This window comes from Thunnus albacares, chromosome 15 (assembly GCF_914725855.1).
Source record: "Thunnus albacares chromosome 15, fThuAlb1.1, whole genome shotgun sequence".
NCBI lineage: Eukaryota > Metazoa > Chordata > Actinopteri > Scombriformes > Scombridae > Thunnus > Thunnus albacares.
The window spans coordinates 12,640,732-12,664,964 of record NC_058120.1 but is presented as its reverse complement, the minus strand read 5'-3'; the positions used below and the strand labels follow the sequence as shown (position 1 = coordinate 12,664,964).

The window sequence follows — 24,233 nt, the reverse complement described above, 5'->3', positions numbered from 1 at the left end:
TTCAAATTTTAAATGAAACATGGTGGATATTGTGACATTTAGAAGGCTAAATCTGTCCCACTTGGTCTGACTTGTGCTGTAAGTCTCAGCTGCACTCAGACGGTTACGCTTCCCTTTTATAGTGTTGTTGGTGTCAAGTTTACTTTTTGTAAACTTGGGTAGTTTTTGGTGATCTCCTTACTCTGCTCTCGTTATCGTTTACCTCAGTGTCAGTCAAAAACTGCCCTTCAGTTTTGGACGCCCTGTGCTCAGTTTGAACATTTGTTTGACAGAAAACTGGCACTTTACCCCAAAACAACTGATTACACATTACCAACTGTTTAACACTTAAATTGTATATTTCTTTGGATGATCACTACTCAAATAAGGTCAAGGTTTTTGAAACAAGAAAACAAGACTGTGTTGCCACAATCATAGTGAACCTTTATTGTGATCCTGTAAATCAACTTATGGTACGAAACAACTTGTGTTACAGAATATTGGAATGAAAACATACACCTACTGTACACTTAAAAATGTTGGCTGTGGCAAAGTATTCAGAACAGCGTGTTTTGAATATTAAGTGCTCTACTGGTGATCACCAACATTGACGAAGTATAAAATGACACAAATCCCAATAAAAAAGAAAAAAAATACAAAAAGATAAAAGTGCTGTAAACAAACTTCTTTACACCTTAGCTCAAATGGAAGTCAGTTGCTTGGATACCACTTAAGGCAAGTGAAATATTGGATAAAGTTGCTACAAATAAAAGTTAGAAACAATGTATATATAAAGCAGTTATACAGTACAATTAAACTGACTCAGTACTTTGCGTCTACATTAAATGCAGATGAGGTCAGTCAGCTGCGTTGTCATCAGTCATGTTGATAATTATTTTTATATTCAGCAGCCAGAATAACTCCTGTTCCTCATATTATCACTCAACAGATGCTTTCATATTCTTACACTTAGCTATATTGTCTATTCAATCCCATATTCAGATAACTTATCACAGTCAACAGCATGCTAAACATGCTCGCCTCTGAGTATTGACGTCTCAAACTGTTTATTTCATAGTAATTAAAGAAGAGCAGAGATTACACTGCTTTGTGTTCAGTTAGGCAATGACTATAATAGATTGGATATAAAAAAAGTGTTTTCTTTTCTTTGAGTTTTCATACAAGGCACAACGGTAGTTTGCAAACTAGTCACTACACAAGCAATTGCTGCCCAGCAAGAGCCTAAGTGGATTTAAAATTACATTACATGTATTTGCACACTTACAGTATAACGATACAGATTGCTGACGAGCCTTAAGAGCTTCTGTTAAACATAATAACACCACAAAAATCTATGATATGTCCTGTAGCACATTTACACTGAGTGGTAGTCTTTCCCAGCTTTTGGGGAAGTTGAGTAGAGTTGTTAAAAATGTTTACAAATTACTGCACATTTGACCCTCTTTTTTTTATCATTTGGGAACATTGCCAGCACCAATTACTACGCACAGTAACTGCTCCAGAAAAAGCCTCTGACAACACAGACGGTGGGAGTCTGAATGCAAACGTTTGTTTTGGGACGAAAAGTTGCTGGTGACCTATTCAACATTGCATCCTGTGAATAGGCCAGTGGTGGCCTTGTGAAAAGCATGAGTGGTACCTTGTTGTAACTTCACAAACTAAAAATTCTTCTTCAGACTCGAATCTGATAACCGTTCATGTCTCCAGATGCTTTCTGTTCCAAAGCCTTCTTCTCTCCGGAGGGGCTGAAACCAAAGAAACAAAAATACGAGACAACAGTTTTATTCACATAAGAAGGAAACTGTGACTAATTCATAAACTACTTCTGCTTTGCCTTAGATCACAAGACAGCTGTAGGCCAAATATTTTCCACTGACAACAAAGATTTCCCATCAACAGCTATGGTGCCTGTATTTTTGGTGAAAAACAAAATCATGTAGAGCACATGATGAATCATACCGTCTCTCAACACGGCTGATCCTGCGCAAGGGGCTGCTTGGTCCTCTGAGGGGTGAACCCATGCTGTTCCTCCTGTCTTTGGTGGGAGAGGAAGGTGCAGGTTTTCCTATCTGCAAAAAAAAAAACAATACACAAAAAAGACAATCTTAATCAGGATTTCAACCACTTTAAAACATCACACGAGTGAGCTGAACTATGCTTATGTCGTCACTGTATGGTGTCAGTGGCTAAAATTTGTCTGTGTCTTCTATGTGATTGCGCAGAGCACTCAATGTAAACGATCGGCTATTGATGGATTGAGCCGGCCATGCATGAAGCACGACAGAGCAGAGTCGAGCCATCACATTAGTTTTATTACACACAGAGCTCGACATCAAGGCCGCTTTCATTATGTTAGCATGAGAGGTGATGAGAGAGATCGTTTGAGAGAAATAGCTCCTCAGATAGCAGGTCAACTCAGTGTCACCATGCTTGAAGAAACAGCACGTCAAAGGAAATCTAATACGCAGTCAGGAAGGGTAGTCCATCTGCTGAGGACTAATTATATTTCTCGCGATTGTTTTTCATCCCGCAAGAGATTCATTGGCTTGTACTGGTGTCAGCAGCTAAGTGAGACTTCAGATACTTAAATACTATTTGTCCGAACAACCCCTGCACTGTACCTTCAGCCTCATGTCTCGAGTGTGTCTCTCCAGCTCCTTCCGCAGCTCCTCCTTTGTCAGTTTGTCCACATCTAGTATCGAGTGTTTCCATTCTATCTGCTCCACGCTATGAGGGTCGTGGGACACGTACTGGCCGATCTTGACCTTTCGCAGGGTGTGCCAGTAACCCTTGTAGGCTCCTTCATATTCCTGCACCAAGTCCATCAGTGTTCGGAACTCCAGGGGCTTGAACATGAGGTCCTCCCTCCGGCTCATGCCCAGCGCGCCGAAGCGTCCCCCGCTGTGAACTCCCAGCACGATGTGGTGGAAGAAGTTTCCTGAGAAATGAGACTTAAAGCTGAGGGGGAAGCGCTCCACACCTGGCATGTTGTTGGTGAGGTAACTGTACCAAGCTCGGTCAAGGAGCAAATAGAGAAAATCGTGAGCAAATTTGGGGAATACAATGTGTGGTAAATCTGCCGAAAAGAACACATTTCTCATCACCACTTCTGTTTGGTGCGCATGTTAAAAAAAAGCTGCCTCTACATAGCCGTTGTTGTAGGTTTTATGATCATGTAAACCTACAACAATTCAATATGAAGACATCATAGCACCTAAAATGTCATGCAACATAATATGCTGCTGTAAAGATACATCCCCAGGATCACCGCCTCCAGGCATTTGATTGGCAGAGCTTCACGTGTCATCTCCTTAGCGATGTCCATCAACCTGTGCGGAAAATTTGAACAAGAGCGTACCACTGTTACTCTGTTTCTGTGACAAAAAAGAACACCGCTGAATGCACTACAAATGACATGAACACACTGTTATTGATCACTTAGTCAAATGAAAAACAGTTTCCATGAGCCAGGGAGATAAATTATGTGCTACTAAATCTAATAAAGTGAGGTCAGGAAAAGTACAGTACGTTCCAGGCCTCCGCTGGCAACGCAGATCTTGTCTAGCTTTTTATCGTCTGTTCCTACTCACAAAGCCCTGAAGTAAAGCAGAAATACAGCGGATCCACATGCATCAGGCACCAGGCTAAACCATAAGAAATCAACGAACATTGTTCCTGACATCCTGTGACTACTGCCATAAGGCTTTGCGAGTCTAACATCTCATTGTTGGACATTCAGATCTTGAAACAGTAAAATAAAACCACAAGCCAAGCACAAACAATCAGTCCTTCGTTAAAAATAAAGGTTGCTCACGCAGTAAGAGGCCGGCTCTTCTTAATTTCAAAAAACTGTGTCCCGGTGTGATTGTACCTGCAGGATAGAGTTAAGGTCATAGCATAACGGAGCAACATGAAGTAACGTGAAACTGCCTTGGGAGAAGACTCTGCTGCATGCAGTGAAGAGGTGAAACAACGACGTAGAGTTCTTTATAATATTCATAACTGGTTGGTTAATTATGGATGAAAATCATGCATTTGCTTAATATAGAATATAGTATCTACTGCTGCCTACTTTCTAATGCATGGCCCATATTTGTCAAACTGTGCCAAAACAATGGGTCAATGGGATGAGAGAAAAGGCAATCTGTTAGTATTATACTTCCATTATTTTCTAGTACTACTATTGACTCCATGAATCATCAAAGTAGTTTAAGGCAATAGGGAATGTTTTGGTGAATGACACACTAATCTACAAGGTGTAAATTATAAAGCAAACATTCAAATATACTCAATATCAGCCACTTTTTCACCAACTTAGCCAAAGGATACTGTAATTCCCTGATGTATTTCTGTATGGCTTCCAGGCGCTGTGGGATAGTGGTGGTAGGTTGGTATGTAGGCACACTCGGTACTGGAATCTGTGGGACAGAGCATCCAAACAACTGCTTAACCATTATACAATCTCTATATTCACTCCAGCTGGAAAAGTAGTCTTTCTTTTCTTGATCTCTGCGCTCTTCTCTATTCAGTGCAACTAAAGGCAAAATTATCCTAATTGCTCTTCAGCCACGCTCATGAAAATAGAATAAAAGGTACCATTTTTCTTCATTTTAAACATCTGTAGAGTGCAAACATACTTTGCATGACAGACTGGACAAAACATGCATTGTGTTTTACTACTGGAATGACACTGGAGGAAAAAAACAAATCAGCAATAGTAATTATTTATAGTGGATTTAGAGGCATGTGGCTTTTAGTATGTTTGTCATGTGGGACAGCATAGTAGCACTGTAACTCAATATTTCCCCACAGCACATGGGTGTAAATTGTTTCTCAACTATGTGTAAGCTGCAGGTGGATAGTGTGAAGTGCACAGTACAGAAGCAGATACTCCTGTCACGTGTAAATCAGCGGTAACTACATATTCAGAACTTTACCTTGGGTAGGTCAGTGGCGCCCCGGATCCCCTTCCCCAAAGCTTCACCATCAGGGTGGATTCGACCCACATGGCGCCACATCCTCTCCCAAGTCTCCTCATCCACCGGAAGGCCTCCTCTGTTAACATAGAAAGGCACCCCTCCATCCCTCATCTCTTCTTCGCCTTCATCCTCCTGCTCCTCATCTCTCTCCTCCGTTGAGCCCTCAGTGGCCCTCAGCATCCCTCCTCTGCAAAGGAAGTCGACAGATTCCTGGCACAGAAATGTCCTGACTGATGCCTTGGACCTTTCACTGGTTAATCTGCTTGCAGGTTTAAGTAGGTTCCCACAGCAGATGGCCAACTCATGACATCCAGCAGCTTATGGCACCAGTGTCTCAAAAAGGCTTCAAAGGTGGTGTCTTTACTGTAAAGGTGATCTGCTGTGAATAAAACGAGCCTCTATAGTTGAAGCAGGTGAAATGATTTCAAGTTAATTTTTAACTGTTTTTTTCGAATATCCAATGACTTTGCAATATAACTCCTCAACACTTTGGGATGAATCTATTTGACTACAGGCCATTCAATAATCACATATTCAGGTAAATAAATATATAAGGTGAAATATCCATAGGATGTGTAGCCTCTTATAGTGGCGATATTGTTAGTGTTCAACAAGCAAACACAAGCCCGTTAATATAACGCTATCACTGCTATTGCAGTCTATAAGAGGATTGACTCTGCAGACAACAAAGTATTAGAAATTACTAACTCCCAGTACCGTTAGAGGTCATTCAATCCAGCAAATCAGTGTTGCTGTACAATCGCATCTCCCGACACTCCTTAGACGTCCAGTTCATCTCCGTTTCAGTAAATGATTTCCTTCCATGTCAGCCGGTTCATTGTTCGGGAAGATGCTCTTGGCTTCAGTGACTGCGGCTTGGATTCACGTCCAACGAGCCGCTCAGACAGACACTCCCAGACCTCCGTCGACTGCGCATGCTCTCTACTTAAGGGATGATCTCAGCTGTGACAAATGCTGCATTCAGGTGCTTTCCGTTACAAATACGCGTATCATATGTTGAAATACTGTAGGTTAGAAACTGTGCCAAAATACACATTTTTGTCTTTGTTTTTATTTACTATTGCAGCGGTATAGTGTTTTATAACGTGCAGAGAGAATGAAGAAAAAAACACTTCAGATCTTTATTTAAAAAATAACAAATAAATTAAAAAACCTAAATTTGCAGAAACATTCTTACCATCAGTTTATATTCATTGTTGCTCTGATCTCAACGTCACATTAGACTGTTGTGTAGCTCTTTATAAACCTCTTCCCTCCCATTTCCACTTTGTTGAGCACTAAAACACCCTTCCACGGTAAAATGAACAATGAACCTAAAAATAGGATATTTAAAAAGACAGACGCTTGTAAACGCTACACAACTGTTAAAATACTAACATAACCCTAGGTTATCTTTTCCCATAGAAAAATAGCACCTTTGCTGATATGCCTCTACTCATTTGAGGTGCTGAAAAAAAAAAAACAATGAAACTGAAGACGATGTGCTCTGCAACAATTCATTTATTCACTTCCAATAACCAAAGGTTACAACATTTTTATAAGAACAACAAAACTTAAAGTAATTAGCAGTTATATCAGAAATCCCCCCTTCTCTCCAAATCAAACTTCAAAACCGCCCAGTATCTTCAATATACATAAAAAGAAAAAATAATATTTAACAGGATACTTCAGTCTATTTACAGGTCCAGCTCAGTTGGGAGAAAAATTAAAATCTTGGAGCACCATAGTCATCAGGCATCCGTTCAATATTGTACCTTTATTATAAAAAGGAAGAAAAGAAACAGTCAGTATAACTGTGTTTTTGGTGATTCAGGAGTAAAATTTCACATTTTATACAAAAAAAGCACACACGCACACACACACACAATATATTTAAAACACAGTTTGGGATATTGTTACCTGTGGTTTGAGATGTACATGATGGGCACTCCAGGGATCTTCCTGACCCTCCTCTTTAGATCTCTGTCCACAGTAGCCAGGATGTAACACTTGTGCTGTGAAAATATTTTTTAATATTCTTTTAATGTGCATCTCCCTCTCAGTGCCAAAATATCACAGCGGCTATGTCCAAAGTCCCTCTCCGTTTACTATATAGTGCACTATATTAACCCTCTGCCATTTTATTTGAGTGTCCGAATGCTGATTGTGTAAATATTACCACTATATAGTGCCCTCAAAAAGTCCACAATGGAATGAAAAAAAGTAGTGTCCATGGCATGTATACTACTTTCTACTAACAATCCCACAATGCAAAGCTCCACATTTTAAAAGATGTGAAAATAACTGTCTGCGACTCTAAAGCTGATGGTGATGACGCAACTATGGTTATTATCACTATTGAGTGAACTATTTAGTGTCTATTATACAGTTCCATAGCAGTTTAACTGACATTGTTACATCCAGACTTCTGTCAAACCAGACCAAGCAAATACTGAAAAGCTTCTTTTATCTTGCCCCTAAATGTCCTTGTTGTATAATTATGGGATCAGTTGAATTACTGCTAACCATGCTAGCCTTTATAGCTGGCATTACTAAGCTAGTGTTAGCTGTTGGAGGCTAATGTGTTGCTTTTTAAGTAAAACTAACTGTTAATTTGTTTGTTTTTTGTTGTTGTTCCCCTTTGCCTTGGATTTTCACATTATTGTTTTGCATTATGATGTAATGTTTACTTGTGTGGACCCTAAGAAGAGTAGTTGCTACCTTGGTAGTGGCTAACAGGGATCCAAATAAATAAATAAAAAAATACAGCTAGGCATTGAGTATTTTTGCTTTTACTCTTGTGGACTATTAGCATGTTTACTGAATTATTACTTCATATAGGAACTTTCTCTGGCAGTATTTAATGAATCCAGTTTCCTTGTAACTCTTGTTTATAGTATCTTTCTCTAATTTGTGAGCACCATCATTTAATTTATTGTCCAATACTGTTTTCACAGTTGCTTTAAGTAAAAACTATAAAGACCAACTGCTGTCTTCAACCTTTTTTGAGTGTGTGTTTAGCTCACTAGTGACAGAAGACAATGTGATAAATTTTAAAAGATGTGATACAGACCACCTGTGCTCCAGGGTCAGTCTGTGCATTATGCTCTTGGACTAATATGTCAGTTTGGACATGTAGTACATTCTCTGCATATACAATTTTAGACATGTTTCTGGACACACTTTGCAAGTATGACCCCAGATGACTTAAATCTGTAAACACATATTAACATGTGCATTGTTGTATTTTTGTTTTTTGAGTTCATAGCCTATCATTGTTTGTAGATTTGTAATTAACATTATTTTTTCTTTCTTTCTCATGAACTGTCAGTGTGTATCTGTTGATCTGGGATGGAGAGCTGCTGCATACAATTGCCTTTACAGGGCTAAATAAAGTTGTAGTGAAATGAAATGAATTGAATTGAATGTGGTACAGCCATTTGGTCATCACATAAGATCTAATAATAATAATAATATAAGTATGAAAACTTCTATGTCTTGTTTACAAGATATTTATGAGTAAGATGAATTCTAATAATATTGATTAGATGGACAGTTTTTACAATGCAGGCCTGTACACATTTACTTATGCCCTCTCAGATAATGAATAGCTTTCACTGTCATCTGTCTACTTTTCCATACAAAATATAGGTATTTTGTACTTAATATCCCACATTCCACACAGCTACAACTAAACATTTAAGTATATTACCTGCGTTACCCTTTGGACCAAACAGTCATCAGCATATGTTCCCTTGTGTGTGCATGGCAGGCGCTCAAACCTTGGATCCTTGGCTATCCTGCAAAAACACGGGAAAATGTCAATTTAAGATGAACCTAGAGGCAATAAAAAGAGGTTCATGTTCACAATCAATAGCTAACGTGAAATCCAAGCTGCTTGTACCTGAGTGCAACTCTGTATTTCATTCCAAGTTTTTCAATTTCAGCCATCACACAGTCTGTTATATATGGGATACCTGGATTGGACAAAATACAAACAAATTTGGAAATTATGTTATTATGAAATCATCGTACTGAATCACTGTATTGTAATGTATTATAATGATGTTGAAATTTGTCATTAATATTTATTATTGGACGACAGCTTATTGGTGCTTACATTTGGCATATAGGCAATCCATCATAGACTGAACAATGTCCAGTTTGGCCTTGATAGAGAAGTTGATGAAATTGGTATCAACTAGAACGTGGTATGGTGGACCAAGCTGAGTATTGTACTGGAAGAACAGACATGACGGGTACTTTGGCCTGCACAAAGAGTTAAAAGAAATCAAGTCAAAGAGCCATCAATCACTATTCATGATAAAATTAAAGCTTTTGTGTGGCCAACTTACACTTCTCTCTCCTTAAGCTCTGAGGGATCTTTCTTCCTTTTCTCTTTTGCTTTAGCGCGGTCTTTCTCTTTGCTACAAAAACAAACAAGGAGTTAGTTCTTGCACAGATCTTTAAGATGAAAACATAGCTAATAAATGCTAGTTTGTTCTGTTGAATTTATATGTGAGAATTAGCAGGGACAAAAGGTTGGACAGAAGAAGTAAGATGGTTAAACAGTAAGTGACTTTAGCTGGAAAACAAAACAATGAAAACAAACTATAACTCACAGTCTATTATCTTTCAAATTGATCATCCTCTTCATGGCAGCAAACTTCTTGGTTTTCTGCTTCCCCTACAGTGACAAAATAACAAAGAAATTGCTTGATACACAAAGATAACGACCAACAGTTTATACTGTGTTGTTCAATAGCAGGAGAATAAATTACAAATTATGTGAGTGGATAGTGAGAGGGAGAATCCAGCTCACAACACAATGCTGTCACAAGCACTTTATTGATGACGAGACAAAATAGAAGATATAGAAATATAGAATATAGAAAAACAAAAGTAGCTTTAATCTAATCAATTGGCACTTACTGAAGTTGTTCTATTGCCAACATTTGACTAATTTATTTAAAATAACAATATATCAATATCAATAATGCATTTCATTTGTATTGCACTTTTCATTCGTAGTGAATCTGAAAGTGCTACAGCAAATATTCTGACCAGGATATTTAGATTGATGACTCTAAAATATATTTAGATAACCACTCATGTTTAGCTGCCGATGCTTGTATGTATACGTGCTCTGGTATTCAGCTTACTTACTGCTAGCTAACTTAGCTCGGTGGCTTGACTGCCAAAAAGCTTCAATGCCTCGTTAATAATATACAAAATATCAAACTTTAAAGGACAGCAATTATCAAGACAACCCTACTGTAGATATGACACAGTTAGAAATTACATACCATGCTTTAAATGTTAAGAAGACAGAGCTCGTTAGCCGCTTTGCTTTCCCCTCGTGTGTGTCGATTGCTCGTGACGTCATCAAAAAATCGACACGTTTTCTGCGCATGTTCCGGTTGCTAAGCTAATGCCTAGAGACGAAGGTAGATACAGTGTTTAATATCACGGGATTAAAGGGTGTTTTTTTGCAATAACAGAGTGTTGCTCTGTGTGGCTGTATTATTACAAGTCGTGTCTTGTGAATATGTTGTGACGTGAATCTTGATAACTGCCCGAGTTTTAGCGACGAGCTTTTCTGAAATCCCGCTGACATTGTTGGCTAACTTTGCTAGCTGTTAGCTGTTGTGCTTCCGTTCGCTAGTAGCAGTTTGTCATATACGATGCTAACGGTTGTTAACAGCAGGTCCAGGTGTAAACAGACAAGCGAGGATTGATGATATTGCAGTTACGCATCTTGACGGTATTCTCTGGTGTTTTGAAATGTTATTCAAGCACGGCGAACATTACTAAAGCTGACTGTTTGGATAGGTTAGTTAGTTGGCTGTGTGGTTGTTTATGACTGTGGTTAGCACGTCTAGCTCATAATTATCAGCATCCTCTAGACCATTGTTGTTGGGATTTGAATGTTAATGTATCGTGGTTTTCTGTGATGGTAGATTGTCTCCGGGGTTAACTGTTAACATAGGCTGGTGAGACATTCTTTAGCCAAGTTGTTCATGCATATTTCAGTGTTGTGGATTACTGATAATGTTATTCTTCCATCAGCCAACACTTCTGCGAGATGATACTTAAATATTAATGCTTTGTTGAGTTGGCAGAGCAGCTGAAGCTCCCAAAAAGGGTTTTAGTTGTTTTCCATCTCTTTGACTAGTGTTCCTCTCTAGAATAATCAATACTTGTGTCTAGCTGATTCCTTCTGTGGAGCCTGAAGCAGTTTTTTTTCTTCCACCGTAGGAGATTTGACTTGCCCCCTTGTGAGTGGCAGTTTTCCTGTGAGCACAGAGGGGTCTGAGTGAAGGCTGAAAGATGGTCTGATGGACCGCCGCTTCTTCCTGACCTTCCTCTTCTGTTCTGTGTCGTGGATCTTCTTCTGGGAAGTGCGCTGGAAGAAAGGCAAAGAAAGTCAGATTGAGGAATGGCTCCAAGGACATAGCCTTTCTCAATACAGACACTTATTTGAAGGTCAGTGGGTTGTCTTCAGTTGAGATTTACATTACCAATACAACTTGGTTGATGATCATCTTCAGGATGAAGTAAGCAGGTGTAGTCTCAGTGACCTGCACAAGGACACTTCTGCTGGACAGGTTATTATTGCTGGAAAAAAACACATTTACTGGTTAAGATGGCTTAGCCAGCACCTGACAGAGTTTCTGCAGAAATACCAGGGATAAGAGTCATGTTTAACTCGGTTTTAGCTATGTTTAATGCAGTGAGATTGTATTTCTTATTGCTCTGACCCATATCATTTTGGTTTTGAATACAGAATACTCAGACTCATGAGATACATGTGGCATGCATGAACAATCAGCACAGACTTAAATTCTCGTTATAATAGACTATAATGACAATTTAAGCATGTGCTGAGGCATTACTGATTTGCTGGCTAGTTTATGCATGGGGATTTTTATGCGCTGTTCATGTGTCATCCAGATGTACACACACTGGAGGAACTGAGTCTGAGTGTACTGACTCGTCTCGAAGAGGTGGTAAAGGAACAGCAGCGCTGGAGGGAAATTGCTGAGGCCCACATCCAGCTGCTCCGAGACTTTGCCTTCCAGGAGTGGCTTTGTTCCCAGAACCTGGAGCACTATTACCATACGTAAGCAATGGCAGGTCTTAACTTTACATTTACATTAATCTCACATGCAATCGTGAGCAGCTTTTCTTTTCAGAAACAATTACTTGCTGGCATGTCATAAATGTAGATTTTGCCTGGCATAGTTTTTTAATGCCCCACATTAGTTAAGTGGTTATTGTCATGCTTAATGCTGGCTAACACAGACCATGTTTATTTATGTCCACTTGAGGGCAGCCTCTCCATTCACGACTAGCTGAGTTTGCTGACACTGAGATGTGGAGGCTGCAGTGTTTCAGAGTCACTGCAGTAAAAAGTATTCTTTAGAGACTGTTAGTGTGAGACCCTGCTGCACTGCAGATGTTTGTGCGTGTGTGTTACATGCTCTCTATTGATGCAATCAGAACCAGCTATGACAAGTAGTTATCACTTCATCAAAATTCTGCCTGTGTGCTCTACCTCCATATGAACAAAGTCAATTGTTATGTTTCTAAAGGTCACTCATGTGTCACAAAAACATAGTATCTTGTTTTTATGGAAGATTGTTCAACGTTTCTAAAGTGATACAGTCTCACATTTCTGAAGGTCATGGTGCATGCTATCACTGCCTCGATTGCTATTTTGATTGACTGGACTTTAAATTCTAATTACTCACATAACTATGGTTGAGTATTTAATTCAGCAACTAACTGTGTTGTAACTGAAGATGATTTTTGCACTCATTAACTGGCTCAAGATATTGTACTGTAAATGTGGAAGTTAAAATTGCAGACTCATCTAAGCCTCTCATGACTTCAGATATATATATATACCCAAATAAAATGAGGATGAAGTTTATTTTTCAATTATCACAATAATCATCAGCAAATACAAGGTAGATAATATCCCACAGTGCACAGTGTGAACTGGACTCAGCAGCATGCTAGTAAATCCACATTTAACATAGCGTAAGATGGAAAAAGTGATGGTAGATACTTTAGCTTTGTTGCCAGAGACAGTGTCCATGGAAAAAATCACACATTTATTTTTATGTAAAAAGTTAAGATTTTTAAGTGTTGGATTTAAAATGCATGATAAAATGAAAATGTTAAAAAAAGTGTTATTTTTAGTCACTGAAATAAGTGATAATACTGCTAGAAGATTTTCCTCTTATTTCAGTAATTATTGAGATAATTTTGTGTGCTACAATAATTTAATTGCATCTGTTAAGGAAGTAGTTTTAATGGTTACCATTTATCAACTAAACAGTTTTTTCTCTACTATGCTCACCTAGACTCATCCATGTAATTAAATCTTCCTCATGAACACCACTTTTATCTTAAATCTTTATGATATGGCCAAATGCAACATGCCACACCTCTCTCTGCTCCTTGTTGATGAAACTAAGGAATTTAGCTGATAAGATCGAGGGCACTCTTGTAAAGAGTTGAGCAAAAACTATTGTTTGTTTTGTGTGTGGGAAAGTCTGTTGTCTGGAGTTAAAGCGTCAGTCTTGCTCAATAGACGAGAAGTAACACATAGTAGTGACGGTAGTGTTGTATGACCAAAGACTATAATTGTGAAGTAAGTAGGCAGTTCTCGTCAATCAACTACTTAATATACTTTCACTTTTGTTTTCCACTGCAGACTGAAGACTTTGGGTTGTATGAATCTGGATGACCTATCACAGTTTGACTATCAACTGCAGCTCTCTCTAGCTGCCTGGGGATATTATTACGAAGACTACATAAAGTTGTCTACAGGCATCAAGATCCTCCAGACGTCCAGAGGGAGTCGTGACCAGGACTACGAGATCCGGCTGGTGCACAGCCTTGCTGAAAGGCGTCTGAATGAGAAGTGGTCAATTGGTAAGATATTCATATTGACCATTTTCTGCGCTGAAAGGGTTTCAGCTTGGGTTGTTTACCACAGCTGCATAGTGTCAAGGTTCATATAAATGTAAAATGTGTGACTTCAGGTGGATTTTACTGATGCTAAGTGGTATTATGTGTTTCTATAAATCTTTTTACTACAAGAGTCACAGATCATTTGAAAATAGCTTAAAAGTGTTGTAATGGAGAAGTTCAGTGTTGCATCATCTCTTTGTATAACCCAACATCTGTTTGTTTTTCTGTCTTTTCTCTCTGATAAAAACACAGCATACCCTCACAATTAGGATAAATGTGGAATAATATATAAATGTTGTTAAATTACAGTATTCACAGAAAACAACTATAACCTGGTTAGATCGGTATTCTTGCACAGAGGAGGATTTTCATGTGCAACTTGTGTACCTATGTTCAAAACTGGCCAGTTAATTTACACCATTTCTTGGTAGTAAATCAGTTTACTAGTGACAATGTCCAGCTCTGGCTTTTTGTAATTATAAAAAGAATCACAGTTCAACCATCACAGTGTACCCTGCAGGCTCATTGCACAAAGTGTGTATTGTCTTTATTTCAATCATTAATTTAAATGACCTGTCTTTACAGCTGGAGCTCTCATATTTGGCTGTACTGTGGCACTGTGCTTCTTGATAAGGGACCTCATGTTTTACGTGATTGGTGAGTCCTGTTGTAACTGTTTGGCTTGGGGGTTGGGCTCATATTGCTTGTCCTGGGAGTGCAACTTTGTGTCTCAGCCTTACTCTTTCTGCAAGCATATATTGTACAACAGCGACATGGTACTACCGGTTTCACAAATTGCATTATAGTATTTGTATAGCCCAAGGGTTTGTTGTAAACCTGTTGTTTGCAACCTTGAATCTTTGCTGTATTTAAATATTTTTCTCAACTAACCAGTGAAGCCACTTATTACAAAACCAAATAAAGAGCATACATTTGTTGCAAACACATGCTCCAGTAATATTTTTATACTATACTTCTTCCCTTCTCGCGTCAGGTGGAATTACTGTTTCCATCATAGCGTTTGTCTTCACCATCAAGTTCCTCTGTGAGCTTGCTGCGAGGGTGGTCAGCTTCCTACAGAATGAGGATCCAGGGCGACGCGGTGACCGCAGCATCTACGACTATGTCCGGGGCAACTACCTGGACCCACGTTCCTGCAAGGTGTCTTGGGATTGGAAGGAACCGCAGGAAGTGGGGCAGACTATGAGCTTCAGAGTCCAAGTAATATTTTTTTTTTTTTCCTTAAGTGTCATAGCCAAAGATGTAATACTTGTCTGTGGTCTAGTTAGTTAGAATGCTTACAAATGTCTTAAGCATGCAGCAATGTCAAGAGTATTTGAATGTTCTGAGATATGAAGTTGACTTGTGTGTCCTCAGTACAAAATTATACTGTAGTGTTAATCCTTCATTACCTCTCTCTTCTCAGCTGTACTATAAGAATGGGCAGCCTTTCCCAGCCCATCGGCCTGTGGGATTGAGGGTCAACATCACCCACATTGAATTGGCTCTGGACATCCCTGTTACACAGGAAGTTTTACAAGAACCAGAGTCCAACATAGTCAAAGTGGCCTTCACAGTGCGGAAAGCCGGACGCTATGAAGTTGCTGTCAAGCTGGGTGGCCTCAATGTGGCCTACAGCCCTTACTACAAGATTTTCCAGCCAGGTATAATATACACACAAGTTTGTAGCTGATTTACAATTTTCAGCCACTTACCACTGACAAAAGTCAATCTTTACTTTGGCTGATTAGTATTTTTCTGTTCTTTCCCCGCCCCCCCCCCCTACTTTAGGTACAGTTGTCCCATCCAAAACCAAGATAGCCTACCATTTCTCTACCCTGGTGCTAACAAATGGCCAACAGCATACTTTGCAGATTGAGCCCAGGGACGAATATGGAAACCCCACCAGCAACTCCACATCTCTCACAGATGAGGCAAACTACAGCGTCCATGTGCACTCTGTAAGGGAACAATTATCCTTTATACCGTAATGTGAAGATTTATTTCCTGATTATGATTGTAAATAATGAAAGCCAGCATTTATTTTCACCCTTCTGTTAGCAATTGCACAGTCACTTTGCTTTATAGCAGAACAGATTCTTAACAGTAATCTTTCAATTCTGAGCTTAGATTCATTTTTGTTTTCCCGTTTTTCCAGCTGGGCACAGTGGATGATGACAGTCTGGAAGGGTGTTACAGTAAGTCAGTTTCACTCAACAAGCAGCAGTGCCAGGTTCTGCTGAGGCTGACCCTGAGGAAAACCGGCTGTTTCAGGGCCCGCATCTCCTACAAGGACCAGCCGCTCAGTAATGGGGAATTTGACATTATTGTTCTCAATGGTGAGCAGCTTTTACATGCTAGAGTTGATATATTAGCTTTTGATTGGATTGGTATAAAATTTAGATATTTAATGTTTATATCCACATTTTTCTAGTAAGTAGTAAGGCCATCATCTTGAGTTTTTACTTTGGTTATAAGAGTAATAAATTGCCAATCTGTGATATTCATATCCCTGAATTTAGAGTGGTTTTCCTTCTAACCTGTGTCTTTAAAGCCTAATTCTCATATTCCCTGGCTCGCAGAGAATGAGAAGACCTGCGTGGAGAAGAATGTGTCCACTCCAGGCATCAGCATCTACTTTGAAGCATACCTTTACAGCAATGGGAACTACAGCAGTTCCTCGTGGCAATTACCAGCCTCCTCTTTACTGGCTCCTCAGAGGAGGCCCTCCATGGGAGACGAGGAGGATGAGCATGACTCTCCTGTGGAGGGACAACCTGAGAAGGTCAAGAAACCAAAAAAGGTCTACTGTTACATATCGCCAAAGGTAAGTGGCCAGCATGTTAAGGTTAGATTTAAGAAAGTAGCAACATGCGTTCATCTAAAAAGTGGATGTTGACTTGGACTTTTTTTTGTCAAACAGCAACTATCCGTGAAGGAGTTCTACCTGAAAATTATTCCGTGGCGCCTTTTTACCTTTCGAGTGTGTCCAGGAACGAAGGTAAGTAGAATTGCTAAGCTGTCAAAAACCCTTTAGAACAGATCTACCGTAGCGTGGGGAATGACTGGCTCTATTGCTCTCTTTTCAGTTTACCTATCATGGTCCTGACCCCATTCACAAATACCTAACTCTAGTGGTGGATGATGGGATACAGCCTCCTGTGGAGCTCAGCTGCAAAGACAGGAACATCATGGCTGCCACCTTCATCCGCTTCCTGCACAAAAACATTGGTGTGTTTCTGTCTAATGTGATTACTTTTTAGCCTTGAGCTGCGCTTAGTGAATACTGATTTTGTTTTGTGTAGACAGTAACTGTAATGTGACGGTATTGTCCACAGGTGGCTCTGAAACGTTCCAAGACAAGGTGAACTTCTTTCAACGTGAACTCAGGCACATCCACTCCAAGAGACCTCGCACCAAGACCTGCCTAAAAATCACTCGACACTCAATTCTAGATTCAGTGAGTGTTTTATGTCACATATTTTCTTCTTTTCCGTATGATAAATTATCATGTGACCCCATTGACAATTCATTCTTTTTGTCTGTCCCTCCTGCTGTTGCTCAGTCTCTTAAGGCTACTAAGAACTTCTCTGTGTCAGACTGGAGTAAGAACTTTGAGGTGGTGTTTCAGGATGAGGAAGGTAAGCAAAACATCAGAGTATAACTGAGTGAGCATTAGACTGTCTTCAGTGTGTGTCACATTCATGAGTTCTAAGTCAACACTGAAAATTTTAGACTTTTTTCCTTTTTTTGTACCACTGACCAAAATATCTTCATCCTAATAAAATGTTTCAGACATTCCGTCACAGTAATTCATTAAGGTGATCACACTGCTTTCTGTAACCTTCTTACATGGCTCTACAGCTCTGGACTGGGGAGGGCCCCGCAGGGAGTGGTTTGAACTGATTTGCAAAACCCTCTTTGACACCTCCAACCAGCTGTTCACCCGCTTCAGCGACAACAACCAGGGCCTCGTAAGTTAGTCTCGACAACCGTCTCCCCTTTCAAATCATCATTGGGATGCTTAGTGTCCTCTTAAACACGCAGTTCTATAAAAATCAAAGAACATCGCTCTTCACTTTCCAGGTACACCCAAATGCTGACCGACAACCCCACCTGCGTCTGAAGATGTATGAGTTTGCGGGCCGCGTCGTTGGGAAGTGCTTATATGAATCTGCTTTGGGTGGGTCCTACAAACAGCTGGTCCGAGCTCGCTTTACGCGTTCCTTCTTGGCTCAAATCATTGGCCTCCGGATGAACTACAAGGTATGGAACACAGTACATTCCCGCAGAAAAGACGTATAACATGGAAGTTGGAAAGTCATGTTTTCATTGTTTACCTTGTGGTGTCAGCTGGTCTGTGTCATCACTTTGACATTCCTCACAAAGCCAAGAAACCTGATTTGTATTTTGGCATTATTTGTTTCATGGAGAACTAGCCAGTGTGTTTTGCTGTTTATCCAACTCATTATGATTTCAAAGCTCAGAAATAAAGCGGCCCCAATCATCTTTTTATCCTTCCACTGAGAAGACGAAATGCCATGTTTATTTAAAAAACGTCATTTTCCTGTGTTTTCATTATATTTTCCACACGCAGTACTTTGAGACGGATGACCAGGAGTTCTACAAAACTAAAGTCTGCTTCATCCTAAACAATGACGTGAGTGAAATGGACCTGGTGTTTGCGGAGGAGAAGTACAGCAAGTCAGGACAGCTGGAGAAGGTGAGGCAACATTTTGGAAGGGACCTCCCCTTTTATCCCTGATGTAATTTCACAAGAGATAGGAGCAATAAACCAAACAAAAGAAACCATATTGCTTGTTTGGCAAGCACTTCGTTGTTCTTAAAGAGGGGGAGTGGTGGTGGATGAGTAGAGTCTGGCATCTGTGGCCCTTTTTTTTTGTGTTGCTCCATTGTAAAATCCCACACAATAACTGGCTGTATAACACCCCATGATGAAACAGATTCCAGCCTACTTCTTTTTAATTGGATACATATGCTGTGCGCCACACAGATGTTTGTTTTTTTTACTGTTAAATTAATTGCCCAGTATTTATAATAAGACTCAAAGGTGTGTGCCAACCAATCACATGCTTGTCAGACAATTTCTTTGAGACAAACACAATTACAGAATTTAAAACAACTAGTCTGTTTTATGTTTTTTTGTTGTTTTATATATTTTGACATTTTATGTCCTGACACGTGTTCTGTTCTGCAGGTGGTGGAGCTGATATCAGGGGGAGCTCAGATCGCTGTTACCAATGAAAACAAGATGCATTATCTCAACCTGCTGGCCCAGTATAGGCTGGCTAGTCAGGTGAGAGATGAGGTGGAACACTTCCTGAAAGGTAAGAAAACCGGCACAGCTGCACTCTGCCATATTTGCCAATTCCTCTAATTCGAGATCTCCGGTAATCTGTTCATAATTATTGTAATTTCCTGATCAATTGCAGGTTTGAATGAACTGGTTCCAGAAAACCTGCTGGCCATATTTGATGAGAACGAGTTGGAGGTATGTGTGATGATTAAAATGAAATCTTGTTGAAATCCTTTAAAACTCGGTCGGATAATGATTTTTTTTTTTCAAATTTTATTTTTAATCTTTTCAGCTGTTGATGTGTGGCACTGGTGATATAAATGTGCAAGACTTCAAGGCCCACGCTGTGATTGTTGGAGGATCGTGGCACTTCAGAGAGAAAGTATGTCATGGAAATTCTCTGCCTCAACTGTTTTTTAACAGCGGGACACCAGTGAAAATGTCTGAGCTGTGTTGATTTTCTGTTTCCACAGGTGATGAAGTGGTTCTGGGCGGTGGTGTCCAGCTTCACGCAGGAGGAGTTGGCTCGTCTGCTGCAGTTCACCACCGGATCCTCCCAGCTCCCCCCCGGGGGTTTCAACACCCTTTGCCCCTCGTTCCAGATCATCGCTGCTCCCACACACAGCACCTTGCCCACTGCACACACCTGGTGAGAAGGAAAACACAGGCAGATATACGTAAAGGAAAAGGCTTACGTCATGCTGTATTTTTATTCTTGTCGACAAATCCCATGAAAACAACAAAAACAACAAACCGTTGGTTCGTCTCTTCGTCCCAACCCTGTCTATGGCTCTCAGCCCCAAGCTCATTGGTTTGTATTGTAAATGGAAAAAACTGCTCACAAATATTTAGTTTCATTTTTTAAAAAAGGCCCAGATATTTCATAAAACAGCTGGGCACTGTAGTTTTGAACAAATGATACTCAAACAGGAGAAAATAGTGCATTTGTTGAGGATTATTTTCAGCCGCGAATGTATACACATTTAGTATCACGGCAGCAGGACGCCATATGTTGGATCAATTCACTGTTCGGGTTTCATGTCATTTGTCATTAACATCTGCATAAATGTTATGCAGAATATGTATAAATGTTGGATAAGTGTTTTATCTGTGTCTGACTCTGTGGTCCTCTTCTCTTATCTAGTTTTAACCAGCTGTGCCTCCCTACCTATGACTCCTATGAGGAGCTGCACAAGATGCTGAAGCTGGCCATCAGCGAGGGCAGTGAGGGTTTCGGCATGCTCTGACTCTTCCATCACCGGCACTGTGTTTCCACTAGTCCAGACCAGCACTGCCCACTCCGGTGCACTGGTTCCCTGCATTCATCTGCATTTAACCGTTGGGCTTCTTGGCAGAGAAATACCCAGACTCCCTCTGAATACTCTCTCAGGATGAGAGGGCGTTACAGGAAGTCCCCGACAGCTGTGCTGGAATCAGGACTCATCATATGAACTCTTGTGCTACTGTATGTATATAAAATATCTTGCTTTTTGTAAAAAAGGAAACCACAAACTACTGAAAAAGGTGAGGTTTTGGCTAATTTTATTTCTTAATGCTGAAGTTTGCTTAGTTTTATATGTTAGAAAGACAAATGATGTTAGAGCAAAGGCCTTGAGTATTACTGTATAAACTGCTTCTTTTGCATTTTGCAAACTGAGGAACACTTAAGTGCAACAGCAGCCTACATGTGATGTGGGTGACGTGTGCATATACAGCACTTTGGCCTTAATCGATCAGGGACTGATGTGTGTATGTAAATATATAATATCACTCTTTTATTTCAGTACTTGTACATAGTAGTGTGTATACATAGGTTTTCATCTTATGACCTTTTTTTGATTTGACATTTAAGGAGAAGGGATCTGATTTCTTTATTGTTGCACGTTTACTGGGTGAAGAGTTTATATAATTTCTATAAACTTTTTTTTTTTCTGTCAGAGATGAATGGGTTTTAAAAGAAGCCAAGTAATTTCTATTGTTTATACATGTTTTTAACTTATTGTGTCTTGGAAAAAATATTTGTGTTGACCCATACTATTGGAAATATGTTTGTCTGGAGCGGTAAATGTTTTTGTTATGATTATTTTTTTAACCTGCCTTATTCATGCCCTTTGCCTCTGATTGTATCCAGAGAGGTGCGTAGGTGAGAGAAGTGTAGCTGACAACAATAGATAATAGTAATATTTCTTTACTCACCAGTACATGCGGGTAAACTGTGGATGTGAGCGTTGGTTGGATGTAAATGTTGAGGAGAGCTCATATATAACAAAAGCAGTTTTGTTATATATGTTGTATACTTTTTACTTTTCGTTCACAGCCTTTTATGGGTTTACCTCAGAATCTCCTAAACCACCTATGCATCCTCTGACACACACACAGTTCATAGTTGCCTCCTTCCAGTTCTGACTGTACAACCGTAGCCATATTGTCTCGCATCTGCTGTATACGAAAGCATTATATCATTTGAGAATATACCCTGTTTGTTTCTTTATATAATTGTAAAACTATTTATTTTTAATGTTAGTGTTGTCAATATCCTGAGCCAACAGAGGTTTTTTTCTTTTTTTTTCTGTTCATAATTGTGTAGCAGTCTCTTTACTGTTCCAGAGTTTACATGTTCATTAGCCATTTGTAATAGTGTGTGCTGCCTGTCTACTGTTTATAGAGCATTAGGAGAAGTCATGTCAAGGCAGACGCAAGAAGGAAACGTTAATGGATTATGAATCTTCTCAGTAGTATTTAAATTTGAATATATGCTCATTTTACCCACAGAGCACTTTGAATGCAGTTCCATTCTTCACGTTATTCTCACAGTTGGCAGTAAAAGAGGAACTTTATTCCTGTTGAAGGCAAAGATGTAGGTGTTATTTGCCACAGGTTGGGATTTATTGCATTGGCTCAGCAAAGCTAATGGGACGTGATGAACGTTCGCTTGTGCTTTAGTTGGCCTTTATAAAGTGTTAAGGGGTTTGTTGGTGGGTTTATGGGTCTGTGTTTGTCTGGGTTGTGCAATGTTCTAACCTGATGTACTGAGGATAAAAAGAGTGAAAACGTTATATAAGTGTTTATGAAAATTTAGCACCAATACCAATGACTGACATCACATGTATCAGAAGTAAAGGTAGTTTAATCAAAATATGTGTTAGTTGAAACCCATTAGAGACTACCATCATAAACAAACATGAAGGATCTTTCTTAGTTTTATGGTCTTCTTCTATTGTTTAGTGTTTTGCTTTTCATGACCATCTACTTCTCTGTTTTATGTGGGGATGGTTTCTAGATTAGATGGTCTGAGTGTGACTTGGAACTTTTAGCAATGTAGATATTGTGAAATATTTGCCTATGACTTTGAAGCTGGGGTGCTTTTGTTTTTCTTTTTTTAAAATGGCAAGCCTCTGCTGATGAATGTTTTAAGATTCTCTGCACTGCAGGTCCTTTGTTTATGGGAATAAAAAATGATGGACTCAATTCTTAGCATTTTATCTCAAGTTTATGTGCAGCATATTTGTATTGTTTTACACACTGTGGCTCAAAGTGATTACACACCTTTTTTAAGACCTGGATTTTGGACTGCGATGTGGCCTGTGGTGCTGATCATATATGATGTACCCGACATAATTTCAATTAGATTGAGCAGAAGAGGATGTATGACTTGTAACACTTGTGGCACTAGTACTGCTATCTTCTTAATTCAAACAGACAAAAATCTTTTCTAATGGGACACAGTCTTCAATCTAAAGGAGCCCCGTAGCATTAAAAAAAATATATTGTGGTCTGACAGATTGGGAATGTGTGGTAGTTGTTGTAGGCAGAAACTGATGTTTTTGACTGCATTTCCCTCCAAAGTGCAGAATATTCTGTTATCTAAGAACCTCAAATGACATTCTCATTTTTTAACACATTCTTTTGTTTATTGTTTCATCAAGAAAGGAGTAGAAGACGAAGTTTCAGAGTGCATGCAGAGTACACATTTTCAACACAAGGGGGCAGTGGCTCTACATGGGACATGAACTCACTATAAGCAGGGGATGCATGCCTTCTCTGCTGTCATCCCTTGGGACAGTTTAGCAGCACTAAATGATGAGGGGCTTTCCTGTCTTCAGCTGACCCTCCACACTTGAAGTCATCAACACAGACGTAGAGAGAGAACAGGCCAAATTGAATCCCCTCCATTAGAGACTTTTCTCATTTCCCCACACACACATACAATACATACCTCATGAACATAGGAAAATAAACAAAGTTCATTCAAACCTTCTGGTTTCACGTCAGCTGAGGACTTAATGAAATCGATCTTGTAAAAGCTCTGCTGTGTGTGGAATGTGATCATACCAAACTGCTGAGAAGTGAAATGGAAAACAAGGCTCCCTCTTCTTTCACCACATGGAGATGGTGGCACAACTGACAGCCATATCAGCACATGATGTGATAGGAACTCACTCTTGAATGAGTGAATGTTTATTTTCCTGAGTCATACAGTGTCATAATGGACTCCACAAGTAAAAATCATTTTGTAATTGCTTTGCTCGAAGGCTGTGGACATGCAGGCCCCATGGCCCTCCACGCTACACCCACATGTTCCTGGCGTGTCTCCTCACACTGTGGTCTGAACACTATCAGGAGCAGTCAGAAAGGCATCTTGAAGTACTTGGAGGCAGGAGTCCAGTTATTTGGTCTTGGCATGCACCTGTGGATTTGCATAATGGGCTCTCTCAAATTTCCCCCAGGAATGCTTGCTAAAGAGGGACCACAAATCAGAAAGTCATCCTCTGGCGTTCACTAAGAGTAATGTACCATGTTGGAATGGTTCTCCTTCCCCAGAGAACCTGCGGGAGATCGCTCAACAACAATACTGTGCATATTTGTAAATTCATCTGATGATACTAATTCCCTGGGAAAACATGTTTCTCTGACAAATTTTCCATGTACTATTCCATAAACATGTCCAGACC

General features: G+C 39.7%; 3 protein-coding genes across 9 annotated transcripts; 1 reads left to right on the top strand and 2 right to left on the bottom strand.

Moving 5' to 3' along the window:
* Positions 1-407: 407 nt before the first annotated feature.
* vash1 (vasohibin 1) lies at positions 408-5,962 on the bottom strand. Of its 4 annotated transcripts, none has more exons than XM_044376054.1 (8): positions 5,697-5,962; positions 4,938-5,377; positions 4,330-4,418; positions 3,815-3,871; positions 3,255-3,329; positions 2,622-3,003; positions 1,960-2,069; positions 408-1,745 (listed from the first exon to the last, which is right to left on the bottom strand). In XM_044376054.1, the coding sequence occupies exons 2-8, from the start codon at positions 5,157-5,159 to the stop codon at positions 1,673-1,675; spliced, it is 1,008 nt and encodes a 335-aa protein (XP_044231989.1). In that variant the 5' UTR covers positions 5,160-5,377; positions 5,697-5,962; the 3' UTR covers positions 408-1,672. The 4 variants fall into 4 exon arrangements, with proteins under 4 accessions (XP_044231989.1, XP_044231988.1, XP_044231990.1 ...); XM_044376053.1 differs by having other exon boundaries at positions 4,938-5,358; XM_044376055.1 differs by having other exon boundaries at positions 4,938-5,355.
* Positions 5,963-6,482: 520 nt separating this feature from the next.
* Positions 6,483-10,380, bottom strand: fcf1 (FCF1 rRNA-processing protein). Its single transcript, XM_044375005.1, has 8 exons — positions 10,286-10,380; positions 9,602-9,666; positions 9,335-9,406; positions 9,100-9,248; positions 8,884-8,956; positions 8,692-8,779; positions 6,900-6,994; positions 6,483-6,754 (listed from the first exon to the last, which is right to left on the bottom strand). Exons 1-8 carry the CDS (start codon positions 10,286-10,288, stop codon positions 6,706-6,708), a joined length of 594 nt encoding a protein of 197 aa, XP_044230940.1. The 5' UTR covers positions 10,289-10,380; the 3' UTR covers positions 6,483-6,705.
* arel1 (apoptosis resistant E3 ubiquitin protein ligase 1) lies at positions 10,345-22,749 on the top strand. Of its 4 annotated transcripts, none has more exons than XM_044375000.1 (22): positions 10,345-10,426; positions 11,238-11,465; positions 11,934-12,102; positions 13,705-13,925; positions 14,550-14,621; positions 14,959-15,185; positions 15,391-15,628; positions 15,756-15,925; positions 16,123-16,303; positions 16,547-16,791; positions 16,888-16,965; positions 17,054-17,195; positions 17,303-17,424; positions 17,530-17,605; positions 17,829-17,938; positions 18,051-18,230; positions 18,562-18,687; positions 19,183-19,312; positions 19,418-19,476; positions 19,574-19,663; positions 19,755-19,930; positions 20,426-22,749. In XM_044375000.1, the coding sequence occupies exons 2-22, from the start codon at positions 11,318-11,320 to the stop codon at positions 20,526-20,528; spliced, it is 3,063 nt and encodes a 1,020-aa protein (XP_044230935.1). In that variant the 5' UTR covers positions 10,345-10,426; positions 11,238-11,317; the 3' UTR covers positions 20,529-22,749. The 4 variants fall into 4 exon arrangements, with proteins under 4 accessions (XP_044230935.1, XP_044230937.1, XP_044230939.1 ...); XM_044375001.1 differs by lacking the exon at positions 10,345-10,426 and adding an exon at positions 10,451-10,743; XM_044375002.1 differs by lacking the exon at positions 11,238-11,465 and having other exon boundaries at positions 10,353-10,426.
* The last annotated feature ends 1,484 nt before the right edge of the window (positions 22,750-24,233 follow it).